Source organism: Triticum aestivum, chromosome 2D (genome assembly GCF_018294505.1).
Source record: "Triticum aestivum cultivar Chinese Spring chromosome 2D, IWGSC CS RefSeq v2.1, whole genome shotgun sequence".
NCBI lineage: Eukaryota > Viridiplantae > Streptophyta > Magnoliopsida > Poales > Poaceae > Triticum > Triticum aestivum.
This window is the reverse complement of record NC_057799.1, coordinates 78,033,594-78,048,536: the sequence shown is the minus strand read 5'-3', so window position 1 is coordinate 78,048,536 and position 14,943 is coordinate 78,033,594. Positions and strand designations below refer to the sequence as shown.

Sequence of the window (14,943 nt, the reverse complement as noted above, 5' to 3'; positions counted from 1 at the left end):
CCACCCAACAGCGGATGTGCGTCACTGATAGGAGGCCTCGGCCTCGGCTTTCGCGCGTGACAGGGCGCAACCAAAACCACCCCATGACGGTGGCCTCGTGTGTGCCCCGCATTTCACTCGTCAAGGACCACCCATCCGGGTCGTCCAGGTGCATGCATCTGAGTAGATCGGACGACGCGGAGAGCCCCCGAGAGAGCCTTATGGCACGCCAATGCGGAACAGATGGCTCGACGCAGATGGCGCAAGGGCGCGCACCACACATCCCGACTGCAGCGTCCGAACCAGCCGACAGGTGCGAAGATGCCAACAGGCGGGTCCAGCTAGGCCATCGCACTTGGGTGCAGGCGCGACGCGAGCCGCCGCATGACTGTGGTCCCGTGCACACTTGCGGTCCACCTGTCATGGACCGCCAAGCCAGGTCGCCCGGGTCTGAGCAGTCCAGGCAGATCAAATATCTCGCATCACCCTCGAGTGGACCTCGCGTCAAGCCAGCTGGAAACGGAAGACGAAGGGCCTCTTTGCCATCGTAGAGCCCACACTAACATCCTTTATAAGAGTAAAGCCCTATCGGACATCTCCAAATACACAACAAATTGCGATAGGTTTTCACTCCTCTTATTGTTCGTGTTGCCATGCTAATCTACTCCATCCCAAACGTAGGCACGCACCAACGACTTAGAGAGCAGGTCCCCGGAACATCTTGCACTTGTGATCCTGTACTAGAAGAGGGCAAATTAGATTTTAGAAAGCGCTACATGCGAGTGTTCACATTCGTGGGTCACTTTCCTTCCAAGTTAGGTGGGGACGCATCACACATTTGCTTCGACTAGTCTTCGACAACATTGTCGACAATAACATTACCTCGTCAGCAACCACAACTATTTTCATCTACAAGCGATTACGTATTTCGATCTACTCCCTAATTATGGTTGCTGCTACATGTACAATGTTGTTCAATCCATCTAGTATGCTAGAGGTATACATGGTAATAGTTACTTTAATCATGATTTATATTGTAGAATTAATCATGAAATTGTCTAATATTCCCAGTAGTATTCACATGTATCCAATACAACTAAAAGGACATAGTCCTATTGTATTGTCTCTGCTAGCAGTCTTCAGTCTTCGATCGAACTTGGATATGCTCTTCCTTGATCACTTATCTCTTTTCAAAGTTAAATAGCTTGATTGAGAGTCCAAAAAGGAAAGCAAAGAGAACAGCAAATAAGACGACCACATTAGCGACTACCCACAAGAATTCCTGATGGTACCCAAAGTAGCTTTCTACAAAATCGGATACTCGCACTCCATTATCAAACTCTTCTATTACATCTCCAAACTGTGAAGTGACCAGACCATTGAGTGTCCACGCAATAGGGTTGAGCCAATAGTACCATCTCCACCATATTGGGATTCTCTGTAGAGCAAGGTAGCCAGTTCACATAGTATCACTTTTTGAATAAGAGTTTGAATAATATTTGGAAAAGAAGGATAAAATTTTGTTTATTGGTTAGAAGGGGAAGTATACAAAGTTAAAACATTGAGAGCAACTAGTATACTTACAGTTCTTGGTATAATAAATCCCGAGAAAAGGTTCCAGAGAGCATAGAACGCCGCAGAAGCAATAGAGGCAACATTGTAGTTTGAGGTCAGGCCCATCGTCATCATTCCATAAAATGTGAAGTAAGCTAGAGTGAAGTACATGAAGAACAGGTACCAAAAGAACTTGGCAACTGTCCACTCAAACCCAATCATAGCATATACTAGAATACCATATATTAAGGACTGGACAAGGATATATGGAAGTTCAATTACAACCTGCAAAGGGAAGGATGTTAGTTCTTATTGTTTTTTACTGTTGCTTTCCACTTAGATATTTGTTAAATATCTATAACATCTTTTCTAGCTGTAATTCAATATTATCTTCCTTTCACCGAAAAGGCTTTTCGCCCCGCCTTATATGTAAAGCAAATTACCACCACGTACAATAATCAGTTCAAGTATGGTATCAACCCACTCCAGAACACAAGAAGAAGAAGAAAAAAAATACATGCTTGCATTCATATATGATGCTATACATGAAAATGCGACGCATTTTGTTCGTTAAACTCCATAGTCTTGTTTTTATTTGCCCTATAAAATAACTTATGACATTCTGGTTCAATAGGAATGATAGAGTACTCATATCAACAAGGTGTGACTTCTTTTCCGAAAGTCCATCCTCAAGGAACCTCAAAGTTAAGCGTGCTTGTCTTAGAGCAATTTAAGGATGCGTGACCGACTGGAAAGTTGACCCCTTGGAGCAATCTGAGGATTGGTGACCGATTGAAAAGTTGATCCCAGATGCATATGAGCGAGGAAAAAATGCAAAGAAAAGACTAATGTTGGTATATGGGACCAGTCTAGATCCTAGGTGTAACAACCAAAAATCGGTGTGGGACCAGTCTAGATCCCAGGTGCAACAGCCAAAAATCGGCGGGTGAACCGATGAGTTTGGTCGAGACATTACATAACTACATATGAAAGTTAATGCAAAGAAACTTTACCTGTCCCAACGCATATGGCAAAGGTGAGTACATGCGAGCCGCACTTTCCCTGTAAAAGATTGTGCGCTCAACAGCCACAACCGGCTGAACTGAGGTAGAGTTCTGCACCCCCATGAACAGAATTGTGGAATACATGGAACCCATGGCGTTGAATAAGTCTTGTTGATTGTGTCTGCACGAGTAAAGGTGGAAACTATAATTAGTCTCCTTAACAAGTATTACCTCCGTACCGAATTAATCTTGACAAATCTAAGACAACTAATATGGGATGGAGGGAGTATCATATACACAATCATGTACTTGCTTTAATTTGTTATATATGATGTTACCTTTTTCTGCCAATACCCCAGAATATTGTCCCAAACAACAGTGCAAGTACTATAGTATAGATGTACTTCACAACAGTATATGGAGGGTTTCTCCAGTATGACAGACTTTGCTTCCACAGGCAAGCAAAACTCTGTGTGATGAAGGTTTGTGAGTATTGGGTTGGAAAGGATAGGTCGCTTGACCCTTCAGGAGGTGTGCTTAGCTCCTCTATTAATTTTTTGTTCCTCCTGAGATGCAACAAAACCGATAATATTAGTGCACATTGTAAACAACTATTTTGTCAATTGTCTTTGTCACACATATAGGAACTTCGGTTGCAGAAGATCAAATTGACACACGAGTATTATCATGCTTTTACAATGGGTGATCTATGATTTCAATATATTTTAAGTCATGCATATTTGTTCAAATATATTAATTATTTCTCTTTTTTGAAATATAAGGTCTCATGGCTTAAATCAAAATTGTATTATGGCTATAGTTTTTCAGCATGACATTATTAAGTTATTAATGAAACAAGAAAAGTACCGATATAATTCAGAATTCTTGTATACATGACTGAAGTTAATCCCGGTTATATGTTCTTGTGTTGTACTGGTAACTTCCAGCATCCATGTTGCAGGATTATGGCCGTCTTTAATCTTTCTGATATTTTGAATAGCCTGCGTAGAACCAAAGCAGTTCAGTAACTTTGTTTAGTATGACACTTCATATGTAAACATAGACTAATTTATGTTTCCTTTCATCACCTCTAAATATCGGATCAATTCACATGAGTGCCGACCTAGTGGGCCTACATAAATCTCTTCACCTCCTCGTTTCATCAGGAAGAGCTGCAAAGACACACAAACCATCATGTATTAAAACGGTTCAGAAACATTACGAATTGTTCATATGTTGCTTTAGTTTTTTACCCTTTAATATGTGTACACACTCTATTTAGTACCTCATCAAAAGACTCGAATATGTCGATGCTCGGTTGGTGAATGGTGCAAACAACAGTCCTTCCTGTATCTACAGTGTTCCTTATTGCTCTCATGACAATGGCTGCTGCCCGTGCATCCAGTCCAGATGTTGGTTCGTCCATGAAAATAATAGAAGGGTTAGCAACTAGCTCCACTGCTATTGTTAGCCTTTTCCTCTGCTCAGTTGACAATCCACTCACACCAGGTAATCCAACCAATGCATGTTTTAAGGGGTTAAGTTCCACTAGCTCCATGACCTCATCAATGAACATCTGCACACGGTTTCATGTGTTAAAGTAGATAGTAGATATGGTCTCCCTTACCAAGATATGACTAATACGTAAATGTGATCGACAAGCACTTCCAAATATCTTTCTCAGACATTTCGACTTAAATTCTATTGTCATCCATTTTTCACTTTACATGGCATTACCTTATAATATCAGTTGACAATTCTTTGTACTGAACCTTGTCAGTAGATAATATGAGTCTTCTCGATTAATCATGTTTCATATACTTTTCTAATATATGTACTTCTATACTATGAAAAAATCAAAGAAAGTAAATTTTTGTTCTTTGCAAACCTTTCTTGTTGAGGACTCAACATTGGCAGGTAATCGGAGCCATGCAGAGAATGCAAGTGATTCATACACAGTCACATTTGGTGAATGGATGTTGTTCTGCTCACAGTAACCTGATACACGAGCAAAAGTTTCTTGCTTCTTTGGATATCCAGATATTGTAATGTTGCCCTCTATGTATCCACTGGTCTTCCGTCCAACCAACACATCCATCAGTGTTGTCTTGCCGGCACCACTGACACCCATAAGAGCTGTGAGTACTCCTGGCCTAAATGAACCACTGACACCTTTCAGTAATTCCAATCGTCTCTCCGTCACACCTTGTGCTTTGATTTCCTACAATTTATGTCATATAAAGTAATGATGTGTGATGTTTTTACTCATGTATGGTCTACATATTGGACATATGAGTATAACCGTATCCTAAGAAGTTCCATAAAGAAAATACCTCTGGCATGTCTACGCTGTATTTTATATCATCGAATGTGACAGAGAGAGGTACAAAATGCAGGACCATTCCTTTCTTGCCTGGACTAGAATTCATAGTTGTGTGGTTGGAATTTGATTTATCATTGCTCCCGTCCATAGTATCTGGTAGGCAGATGCAAGTGTTATGATTTTGAATTACACCTCAACTATCAGATTAGGAAGTCACGTTATTGAGTTTTTCTAGCTGTCCATTTTTATCTTATATCTCCCTTAGATTGATTAATATAGAACCAATAAGTACCTCTCGATGCCATTGTACTGTTGTTAACCCATCCTCTCGATGATGCTTCTAAAAGTTCACCAATGAGATTAGCTTGTTTTATCTTCAATGTTTCTTCAGATACTGTTGGCTGGTTGTTGTCAAATGCTGCAGATAGGAGAATGTATGACATTGTTTGGAAAATTGCAAGTTAGCTATCTATTTGCATTCTAAATAAAATTTATTTTGGACTCACGGTCGAGGAATGTGAGGCAAACACTGTAGAGGATATTAAATAGCAGCACATATCCGAGTAAGGCACCAGCACCAATCCAGTACCACTTTGTATCAGGAAAAATCCCTCGAGATTCCAGAACTAGTCTTCCAAGTGGTCCTTTGAAACCGGGGATTGTCTGTAGTATATCATTAACAATATGCTTTAGCCATACATATTTAGAGATATGATTGTTTATCCTTCCACAGAAGTCTATTTACCTTGTTCCAGCTATGACCTAGGAACTCATTCACCGATAGGGCATTTTGTGCATACATCAGGGGTGATATCCAGTATCCCCATATCCACAAATTCTTCACATTGTCTGTTAAATCATACGAATATTTTCATTTAATTTATGATTCACCGATAACACATCCAATGCGGGCAAACATAACTAAACTCCGGAAATTCTTTCTAAGTTTTCTCAGTTTTTTTCACTGGGCTAACCCCTTTCCAAGTTTTCTCAGCTGGACACTTCAAACATCTTTTTAGGACTTCAGCTTAGCCACATACCTCTTGCCATGACGAATCCACCTGTGAGCATAAAATTTAACATGCAGAAGGAAGCGATGGTGTTTGCAATAACATGATGCCTTGCAAGGCCAGCAACGAAGCGGAAGAGTCCAGAAAATGCCTCGTTCACTAAGAAGAGCAGTAGGAGTTGTCTAAAAAATATGTAGCATTGCATTGTTTTTATTAGCTTGTGCAACACATTAAAAAGATCATCATGCCCTTTATTACAAAGGGGTATGGGTAATCTCAACCGTTGATGTGTACAGGGGGTGTACCGAAGCAAAAGTGTTAAAAACCATTGATCTTAAAATTACCACTTACCTTTGTATGTTGGGATCAAATCCAATACCATAGTATGTTATCCCAACCCAAATTGTTGCATTGAGCAAGGAGAGGGGGGTCTTAATGATCCATGACGTCAACGAGTATGTCCATGCTGGAAAGAAGAGAAAATCCCGTTGCTTGAAATAAATCGGGAGCTTTACAGTAGTTAGACCTACTTCTGCAAACCCATTGAACATTATCATCAAGATCCCAAAGAAGATAGCGCCCATGTATATCCCTCCATCTGTTACCGAGTCTCGATGCATATTGATGCGCAGAAATACGGTCATTGCAATGATTGCCAAGAGTGTCAACTAAATAAAAAGGAGAAATAATAAGATAATGTACGTTATGTTCTTCTATACTTTTCTAGGAATACCAAAGAAATCATTTAGTGTTGAACTTCTGTAGATTTTGATTTTAGAATCATCACCTGAGTTGCCTTGAATATATACACAAATGAATTCCTCTTCATGAGCAATATCTCTCTGTTGATATTAGCTTTGAGTAGTTCCTTCATGCTGGCGCCGTATTGTGATTTTTTCAGAGCTGCGGGATGACTTTTGTCCTTGTCAAATGGCACAGCTAACTCACTCCTTATAGCTTGACCAACATGGAAAGATTGAAATGCCTCCGCAAACTCCTTGACTGGAACAAATCTGTATGTCTCATCATTGTTTATCCAGTATTGTCCTTGATCTTTTATTGATGTAACCTATAAATTTCCAGTTATAGTTAGTCAAACTTTAACATGTTAGCCATTTATGATCTCGCTATTACAAAAATCCTAAGTTTTCCGCGATGCAAAAAAAAATCACAACTTATGACAATTTTCTAGAAATATTGCAGCTTGCCATATTTTGCTAAAGACGCAAACTGTAAGAAATATAAAAATATGTTGATCCATTTATTTCACTTGTGAGCACACATTCTGCATTATGAAAATTCCTGGAAATTTAAAGTTTTATATTTTGAAGGTCATTCATGATAATGCACTTTAAAATAGACCCATAATCAGGGAAAACTTCATACAACAAGTCGATTACACTCACTTCTTGCAGGAAGTCAGCTACGCCTTTTCGCTTGGGACATTTGAATCCCATTATTTCAAAGAACTCGAGAACATATTGTCGAGGGCCATTATAGACAACATGACCATCTGAAAGGAGAATTATATCATCAAACAATTCATATGTCTCTGGTGCAGGTTGTAGCAAGGCAATGACTGCTGTTCCACCAATAATGTGGATTGTTTGTCGGATGGAGTTCACAATCTGGAAGGTTGTCGAGCTATCAAGTCCGGTTGATATCTCGTCCATGAAAAGGGCTCGTCCGGGTGTGACGAGCATCTCAGCTGCACAACCATGTCGTAGAATGGGTGAGTTTGATTGTATAGGAGTACAAAGTAATTTAGTTATGTAATAACACATAAGGATCTTGTAAGTTTCTTATTTTCAGACTATATGTACCTGTGGTTACTCTCTTTTTTTGCCCTCCTGATATGCCTCGCAACATATTGTTTCCTATCATTATATCGGCACAGATATCCAACCCTAAGACCTTCAATAATTCAAACGAGTGAAATTAAAGAATTAGTAGTGTGATCACTTTTCATTTCTTAGAAATTTTTGTGAAATTAAATAAAGGAACTTGGTATCATTCTTATTATAATTATGTAATTCAATGTAAATTACAACTGAGCTATAAATAACTAACTGATTCGCATGCACCTTTAGTATGTGATTTGTGACCACCTCAGCTTTTTGATCTCCTGTTGCAACAGCCTAGATAAGAAAAATGAAAGATTGATATGCATGAAACTTTACATTTAAACGTACCATGTCTCAACCATTGAATTAAGTGAACTAGTGAAGTGAACTAGCTATGAGAAATTGGATTGTGTGTTAGCTAGTGTTGAGTTGGAGCAAAAAAATTCTCTTGTAGCGGTACACGCCTGGCAAAGGATACTTTCTCATCACACACCACTTCTTTTGGACTCCAGTGAGGTCCGCTAACATAGGGAACAAAGCAACTTTCTCTTTTGAGCTATTGTGGTTAGAGAGGGAATGCTTCATTCAGATGGCGGCCAAAGAATGAGCAAAATAAACACGTGGTGGAATTAATGTAGGGAGGTGACAAATTAAAATCCGGCATATTAGACAATTCTTACGAGGAATGGCTAAGAATTCTGGCCGTGCTTATAAAAAAGAAAAAAGAAAGGTTCCTTCAACTTATTTTTTTGAAAGGAAAGCGGTAGGGGAAGCCCCCCACAGCGAGTTTTTTTAAATAATAAGAACCCAAATTCACGCCCGTGAGGACTTGAACCTGGGTGGCTGGGTTTTACATCCACTCCACTAGCCAAGTGAGCTAGGCTCACTTCCCTGGTTCCTTCAACTTATTGATGTTTTAGATATTAAGGCTGAATGAACCAACCTCATACCGACATAATGTGTTGCCAAACACGAGGCTGAGGTGAACATTGGCAAATTCACGAGAGAAGAATAAACCAAATGACCCGACCGTGCCAAAGTGAGGTACGTTAGGGAAGGTGCCAATAATACTAAATTCTTCCATTTGATCGTGAGCGACAAACACCCCAAAAAGAAAACTGTCCAATTAGTGCAAGACAAGGGGATGATTGTGGGGCAGGAAAATCTCAAATCTTTTCTCTAATTATTATATAAGGCTATTTGGCTCCTTAGTGTCCACCTTCGTGTTGATGGATGAGGACATTACTCATGATATTCCACAACTTGCACCGGAAGAGAACGTGGTTTTCGCAACGCCTTTTATGGGAAAGAAGATGCTTTAAGCCACCTCACAAATGAAGAGCAATAAAGCGCCATGACTAGATGAGTTCTCGATGGAATTCTACCAGAAATGTTGGGGGACTATAAAAGGATAACGTATCGCATTGTTTGTGGATTTATCTAATGGGTAGTTTTGACTGTTTATGCTCAACCTTGATACCATCATGTTGTTGCCAAAGAAGGAGGACGCCATGCGGATTGAACAATTTTGTCCGATTTGTCTGCTCAATGTTAGTTTTTTTTACCAAAGTGGGTATAAATACTAATTGCAATAGCGCACATTGTGGTCTCTCTACTCAAATTTTATTCATGCCCTGGATGACATATACTAGAAGGGGTGGTAGTCCTACATGAGAAAATTCATGAGTTACACTCGAAGAAACTTGACGGAGTTATCTTCAAAGTGGACTTTGAGAAAGCCTATGATAAAGTCAAATGTTCTATGTTTCAACAAGCTCTGCGCATGAAGGATTTTGATACAACCTCACGATAGCAAGTGCAGAAGTTTATTCGGGGTCAGCATTGGGGTGAAAGTAAATGACTACATAGCTCATTACTTTCAAGCCCGGGAGGGGTTGTTAAAAAGGGATCCTATATCTCCAATTCTTTTCAACATTGTTGTCCATGTTGGAGGTCCTCGTAGCAAGGGCTAAGGAGGGTGGTCTCATCCCGTATTTGGGTGATGGGGCGTCTCCATCCTCCAGTATGCGGATGAAACTATTGTTTTTATAGAGTACAATATGGACACAGTCGTAAATATGAAACTGATATTTTCCCTCTTTGAGCAATTATATGGGCTTAAAATTAGCTTCTGATACGTCTCCAACGTATCTATAATTTATGAAGTATTCATGCCATGTTTACTATTGTTTTATATGATTTTGGTATGATTTGATTAGAACTAACCCGGACTGACGCTGTTTTCAGCAGAACTACCGTGGTGTTGTTTTTGTGCAGAAATAAAAGTTCTCGGAATGCGCTGAAAATCAACGGAGAATTTTTCTGGAAAATATAAAAAATACTGGAACGAAGAGTTACCGGAGGGGAGGCCCATGGGCCCCACGAGGGTGGAGGGCGCGCCCACCCCCCCTAGGGCGCGCCCTGTGCCTCGTGGACTTCCCGTGGGGCCCCCTGACTTGTTCTCGACGCCAACCTCTCCTATAAGTACCCAAACCTCCAGAAAATAACCTAGATCGGAAATTCCGCCGCCGCAAGCCTCTGTAGCCACGAGAAATCAATCTAGGCCCTCTCTGGCACCCTGCCGGAGGGGGCCATCATCACCGGAGGCCATGGAGGAGGATCCCGGAGGGGCCATCGTCGCCATGAAGGCCAAGGACCAGAGGGAGAACCTCTCCCCATCTAGCGGGGAGGCCATGGAGGAGGAAGCACAAGGGGGAGAACCTCTCCTCCTCTCTCTCGGTGGCGCCGGAGTGCCATCGGGAGGGGAATCATCGCCGCGGTGATCATCTTCATCAACATCACCATCCTCATCTCTTTTACGCGGTCCACTCTCCCGCACCCCGCTGTAATCCCTACTTGAACATGGTGCTTTATGCCACATATTATGATCCAATGATGTGTTGCCATCCTATGATGTTTTGAGTAGATATCCTTTGTCTTTGGGTTGATTGATGATCTAGATTGGTATGAGTTGTATGTTTTATTTTGGTGATGTCCTATTGTGCCCTCCGTGTCGCGCAAGCGTGAGGGATTCCCGTTGTAGGGTGTTGCAATACGTTCATGATTCGCTTATAGTGGGTTGCTTGAGTGACAGAAGCATAAACCCGAGTAAGGGGGTTGTTGCGTATGGGATAAAGGGGACTTGATATATTAATGCTATGGTTGGGTTTTACCTTAATGATCTTTAGTAGTTGCGGATGCTTGCTAGAGTTCCAATCATAAGTGCATATGATCCAAGAAGAGAAAGTATGTTAGCTTATGCCTCTCCCTCATATGAAATTGCAATGACGACTACCGGTCTTGTTAACGATTTCCTAGGATAATTCCGCACACCCACCCATCATTATTCCACACTCGCTATTTATAATATTTAGTAATATATTCTAACTTTATGATAACAACACCTACTTTTATATTTTAGCTCTCCGATATCATGCAAAGTTATCCTCGTCATACCCACAACATAGTTTTATTCTTGTTTCTAATTGGAAGCAAACGTTCGGTGTACGTAGAGTCGTATCAGTGGCAGATAGGACTTGAGAGAATATTGATCTTACATTTAGCTCCTTGTGGGTTCGACACTCCATACTTATCACTTCCACCTTTGGGAATTGCTACGATGATTCCCTGCACTTGGGGATTATCAGCTTCCACAAGAGTGAAGTCTTCTATTTTGGACGTGCCAAATAAAGAAGAATCACTATAAGAAACTATATGCGCGGTTGGTAGGTTCTATTTCGGTACCTCAGAATACCCATTCATTTTCTGAAACTTACAAACAAACAGTCAAAGTGTATTGAGGATAGGTTTGAAAAGAAGCGCAATTATTGGAAACTAAAACTCATGGCCTTTTCTTCTGGTTAACCTTTAAAAACAAAGAGTGGAAGTGTATTGAGGACGATTAATTCTAGTTAACTCTGTGCTCAAGAGTTTACCTATTTACATGCTCTCGTACTGTGAAATACCAAAGGGGTATGAAAAGACTTGATTTTTATCGCTGCAGATTCTTCTGTTAGATTGATGAATATAAAAACAAAGTACCACTCCTATGTAGGCCAAAACACCAAGGGGGGCTAGAAATTGCACACCTTGAAGTTAAGAACAAATACTTACCTAGCAAGTGGCTATATAAGCTTCTAATAGAGGAAGATGGTGTGTGGTTAAAGTTGCTACACAACAAATATCTTCACTCAAAGACTTTGCCTCAAGTAAAGGCGCAATCGACAAACTCACCATTATGGAAAGGCTTGTTAAGGATCAAGTCTACATTCTTTTGTAGAGGCAATTTTATTGTGGGTGATGGATGTACCACGAGATTCTAGGAAGATACATGGCTGGAACATACACCTTTGGCCTTGCCATACCCAAACCTATATAATATTGTGCAACGGAAAGAGGTTTTTGTTAGTACATTATTAGGTACAACCTCGTTGAGTGTCTAGTTTCTTCATTCTTTGATCGGGGATAAATGGATTTCATGGCTCCATTTACTAAGATGGTTGATGTAAGTCAACTTAAGTAACAAACCGAATTCTTTTGATGCCGGTTGCGTTCTTCTGGAGTCCTCTTGGTACGATCTATGTATGCGGATCTCATAAATACCGGCCCCATGTTTCGTAGGACATATATTTGGAAAATGAAGGTACTGCTCAAGAATAAGATAATCATGTCGGTTTTGTATGGAGGGGCTATCCTAACGAAGGATAATTTTGGAAAACATGTGTGACAAGAAAGTAAAAAAATGTTACTTTCTTCATCAAAAGGAAACAAATCAACATCTATTTATTTCTTGTATATTCACCAACCTTCTTTGACGTATGATTCTTTTAGCTTTCAACCTACTAGTATATAGAATTTGTTCGGCAACTGGTTGGAAGGGGTTCGTCCTAAGTTTAAAGCACACATCATGTGGGAGTGTGCACTTTTCTCTGGGATTATGGAGGTGCCGTAATGACCGTGCTTTTAATAGAACAAAGATACCAACTTATTTGTAGGTCACCTCATACGGTCCTTACTTCAGCGTGCGGAAGCGCATGAGCATATGGAGTTTCGATTCAACCGATGGGAGATGGTTGCACTGGACATATTCAACCGATTTGGATGGCGTTTCATTAATACGCTATGTGTGTAGGCATGTTTCTTATTATAAGTCGGCTGTGGCATTTATCCCCCGGATGTTTCATAACGTACTGGATGATATAATTTGTTCTTTGTTTATTTCAGTAAATATGGCTGTGTGCATAGTAATGATGTAGATGTCGTGGGGTTAAACCTCCTTTTTACGAAAAAAACTGATTTAAAATGTAGTAACAACTGTAGTACCTTCATGTAGATATCTATTTCTGGGTCTGGTTTGATGTGTTCTTCCTTCTCTCTCCTGGATAGCTCCATTAGCAGATCTGATCATTCAGTACAAAATTTGATATAAGTTACTCAATGCGATATGTTTCTGTGATGAGTCTTGAGGTTTCCATGTTACTTGGTCTTTACCAAAACGGTGACCAATTCCCTGACATTTTGCAGAGAAGTTGACAGTCTCACGGACAGTCAGTTCGGCCATATGCATATCATGTTGGCTGACATAAGCGGCTGATCTCCGTGGCACAAACTCATCCATAGTATGCCCATTGTAAGTTAAGTCCCCTGACATCTTTTGCGATTGCAATGTTTCCTCGTGTTAGTAGCTTGATGAAAATGAGAAGAACCAAAAGTAAATGTGATGCACCTTAAGACTTGAAGGCAGAGTTCCGGCCAAGGCCAAAAGCAATGAGGTCTTCCCGGCTCCAGGGGGGCCCAAAAGCAAGGTCATCCTAAAAATGGAAGGGATAAGGTTGAATGTGATGGAGATGATTTGCCAAGTGCACAGCATGTCTAGAAGTTACCTGTGGGGCTTGATGATTCCGCTGACATTGTGAAGGATTGGTATTTTCTGCTTCCTGTTTGGTGTTAGGTGAAGAGCATTTGCCACGCCCTGTTTGAAGACGATCACCAGCATGTAAGCACACATGTACCCAAATACGCTCTTATATTACGGGCGGAGGGAGTACAATACAAAGCCTCTGTTCCTAAATGTAAGACGTTTCGAACTGCAAAAACGTCTCACATTTAGGAATAGAGGTAATACTTTTTTTGAAATAGTACTCTTGTGGGAGCTCTTGTGTTTGACGTACCTCCAGTACGTTGGCATAGGTGTTGAGGATGGTGGGCAGGCCCCTGCTCCCAACGTGCGCCTGTGCCTCCACGTTGAGGTTCTCGTATCTCACCTCGATCGTCGGCAGCTGAATCCCAACTCTGCACGCGACCAACAAAGGACATCACAAGTGAAGGAATGAACCAATTAATCGAGATTGTCCATGACGTACCGGTCGAGGCGGTCCTTGAACTTGGAGAGGAAGCGCTCGTGGTCATCGCCGACCCAGGCGACGAGCTGCAGCAGCGCGTGCTTCTCCTGGGCGCTCAGCTTCTCCAAGTTCACCTCCTTGAGCCCCTCCCCCGGCATGGCCAGCACCGCCGTCCGGGCGCGGTCGTAGGTGGGCAGCTTCTCCAGCGCCGCCCATCGCAGTGCCTCCTCCTCGTCATAGTCCGGCGACGACCGAGAGAACAGGCTGCGCCCGAACGCGTGTGTCTCGCCGGGGTCGTCCATCTAGTTATCTTATGTGACGCGCTCGCCCTCGCCGCCGCCGCCAACGGCAACGCGCGCGGCGAAAGAAAACCCGACAGGCTAGGGGAGATCGTGCCCTCGTGCGTGCGTACAGGGTGGGTGCTTTCTTTCTCGGCGCTAGAAATGAGATTACACGGGAGGCACAGATCGTTACTAATATAGAGGTGGTGGAGGAGAGGCTGCAGAAGAAGCTAATGTACCCCTTGACGTCGCGGTCTACGGGATAACGGCCGAGAGTGCTGGGACGAATTTGTTTTGTGCGGGGCCGCCAACTCCTGTGCTAGGGTGGATTAATGAGCTGTTTGAGGCAGATCTTGGCAGATTTGATCTAAAAAAATCAAAAATAAAATGAGCGCTGTCCAATGGCATCTTGCGTAGCATCATCACCTTCATTATTGGATAAAATAATGCAATATAGGACGGCCGGTTTTGATTAACTCTGTCCTCTCACAAATATGATTCTCTATATGTTCTCTTTTTTCCAACTCCCAAAAAGGATTCTGCAAAGGCTGGACTATTTTAGATCTAGTTTATTTCGGTAAAAAGACAATGAAAAGAAAAAATGTTG

At 41.5% G+C, this 14,943-nt stretch overlaps 1 protein-coding gene across 1 annotated transcript; it reads right to left on the bottom strand.

Moving 5' to 3' along the window:
* Positions 1-847: 847 nt before the first annotated feature.
* LOC123048818 (ABC transporter G family member 53-like) lies at positions 848-14,479 on the bottom strand. The gene is made up of 24 exons (XM_044471846.1): positions 14,077-14,479; positions 13,885-14,005; positions 13,597-13,685; positions 13,440-13,524; positions 13,205-13,364; positions 13,037-13,113; positions 7,955-8,008; positions 7,694-7,784; positions 7,277-7,578; positions 6,658-6,939; positions 6,222-6,538; positions 5,901-6,052; positions 5,606-5,709; positions 5,367-5,523; positions 5,153-5,278; positions 4,871-5,013; positions 4,426-4,758; positions 3,823-4,113; positions 3,626-3,709; positions 3,405-3,538; positions 2,876-3,103; positions 2,547-2,718; positions 1,564-1,818; positions 848-1,417 (listed from the first exon to the last, which is right to left on the bottom strand). Exons 1-24 carry the CDS (start codon positions 14,355-14,357, stop codon positions 1,160-1,162), a joined length of 4,296 nt encoding a protein of 1,431 aa, XP_044327781.1. The 5' UTR covers positions 14,358-14,479; the 3' UTR covers positions 848-1,159.
* Positions 14,480-14,943: the final 464 nt, after the last annotated feature.

Coding starts and splice junctions, on each gene's coding strand:
- LOC123048818 (XM_044471846.1), bottom strand. CDS start 14,357: ATGGACGACCCCGGCGAGACACACGCGTTCGGGCGCAGCCTGTTCTCT. Junction 6,053..6,221: donor TTTGATCCCAACATACAAAG/GTAAGTGGTAAT, acceptor CATATTTTTTAG/ACAACTCCTACTGCTCTTCT. Junction 4,759..4,870: donor ACAGCGTAGACATGCCAGAG/GTATTTTCTTTA, acceptor CATAAATTGTAG/GAAATCAAAGCACAAGGTGT.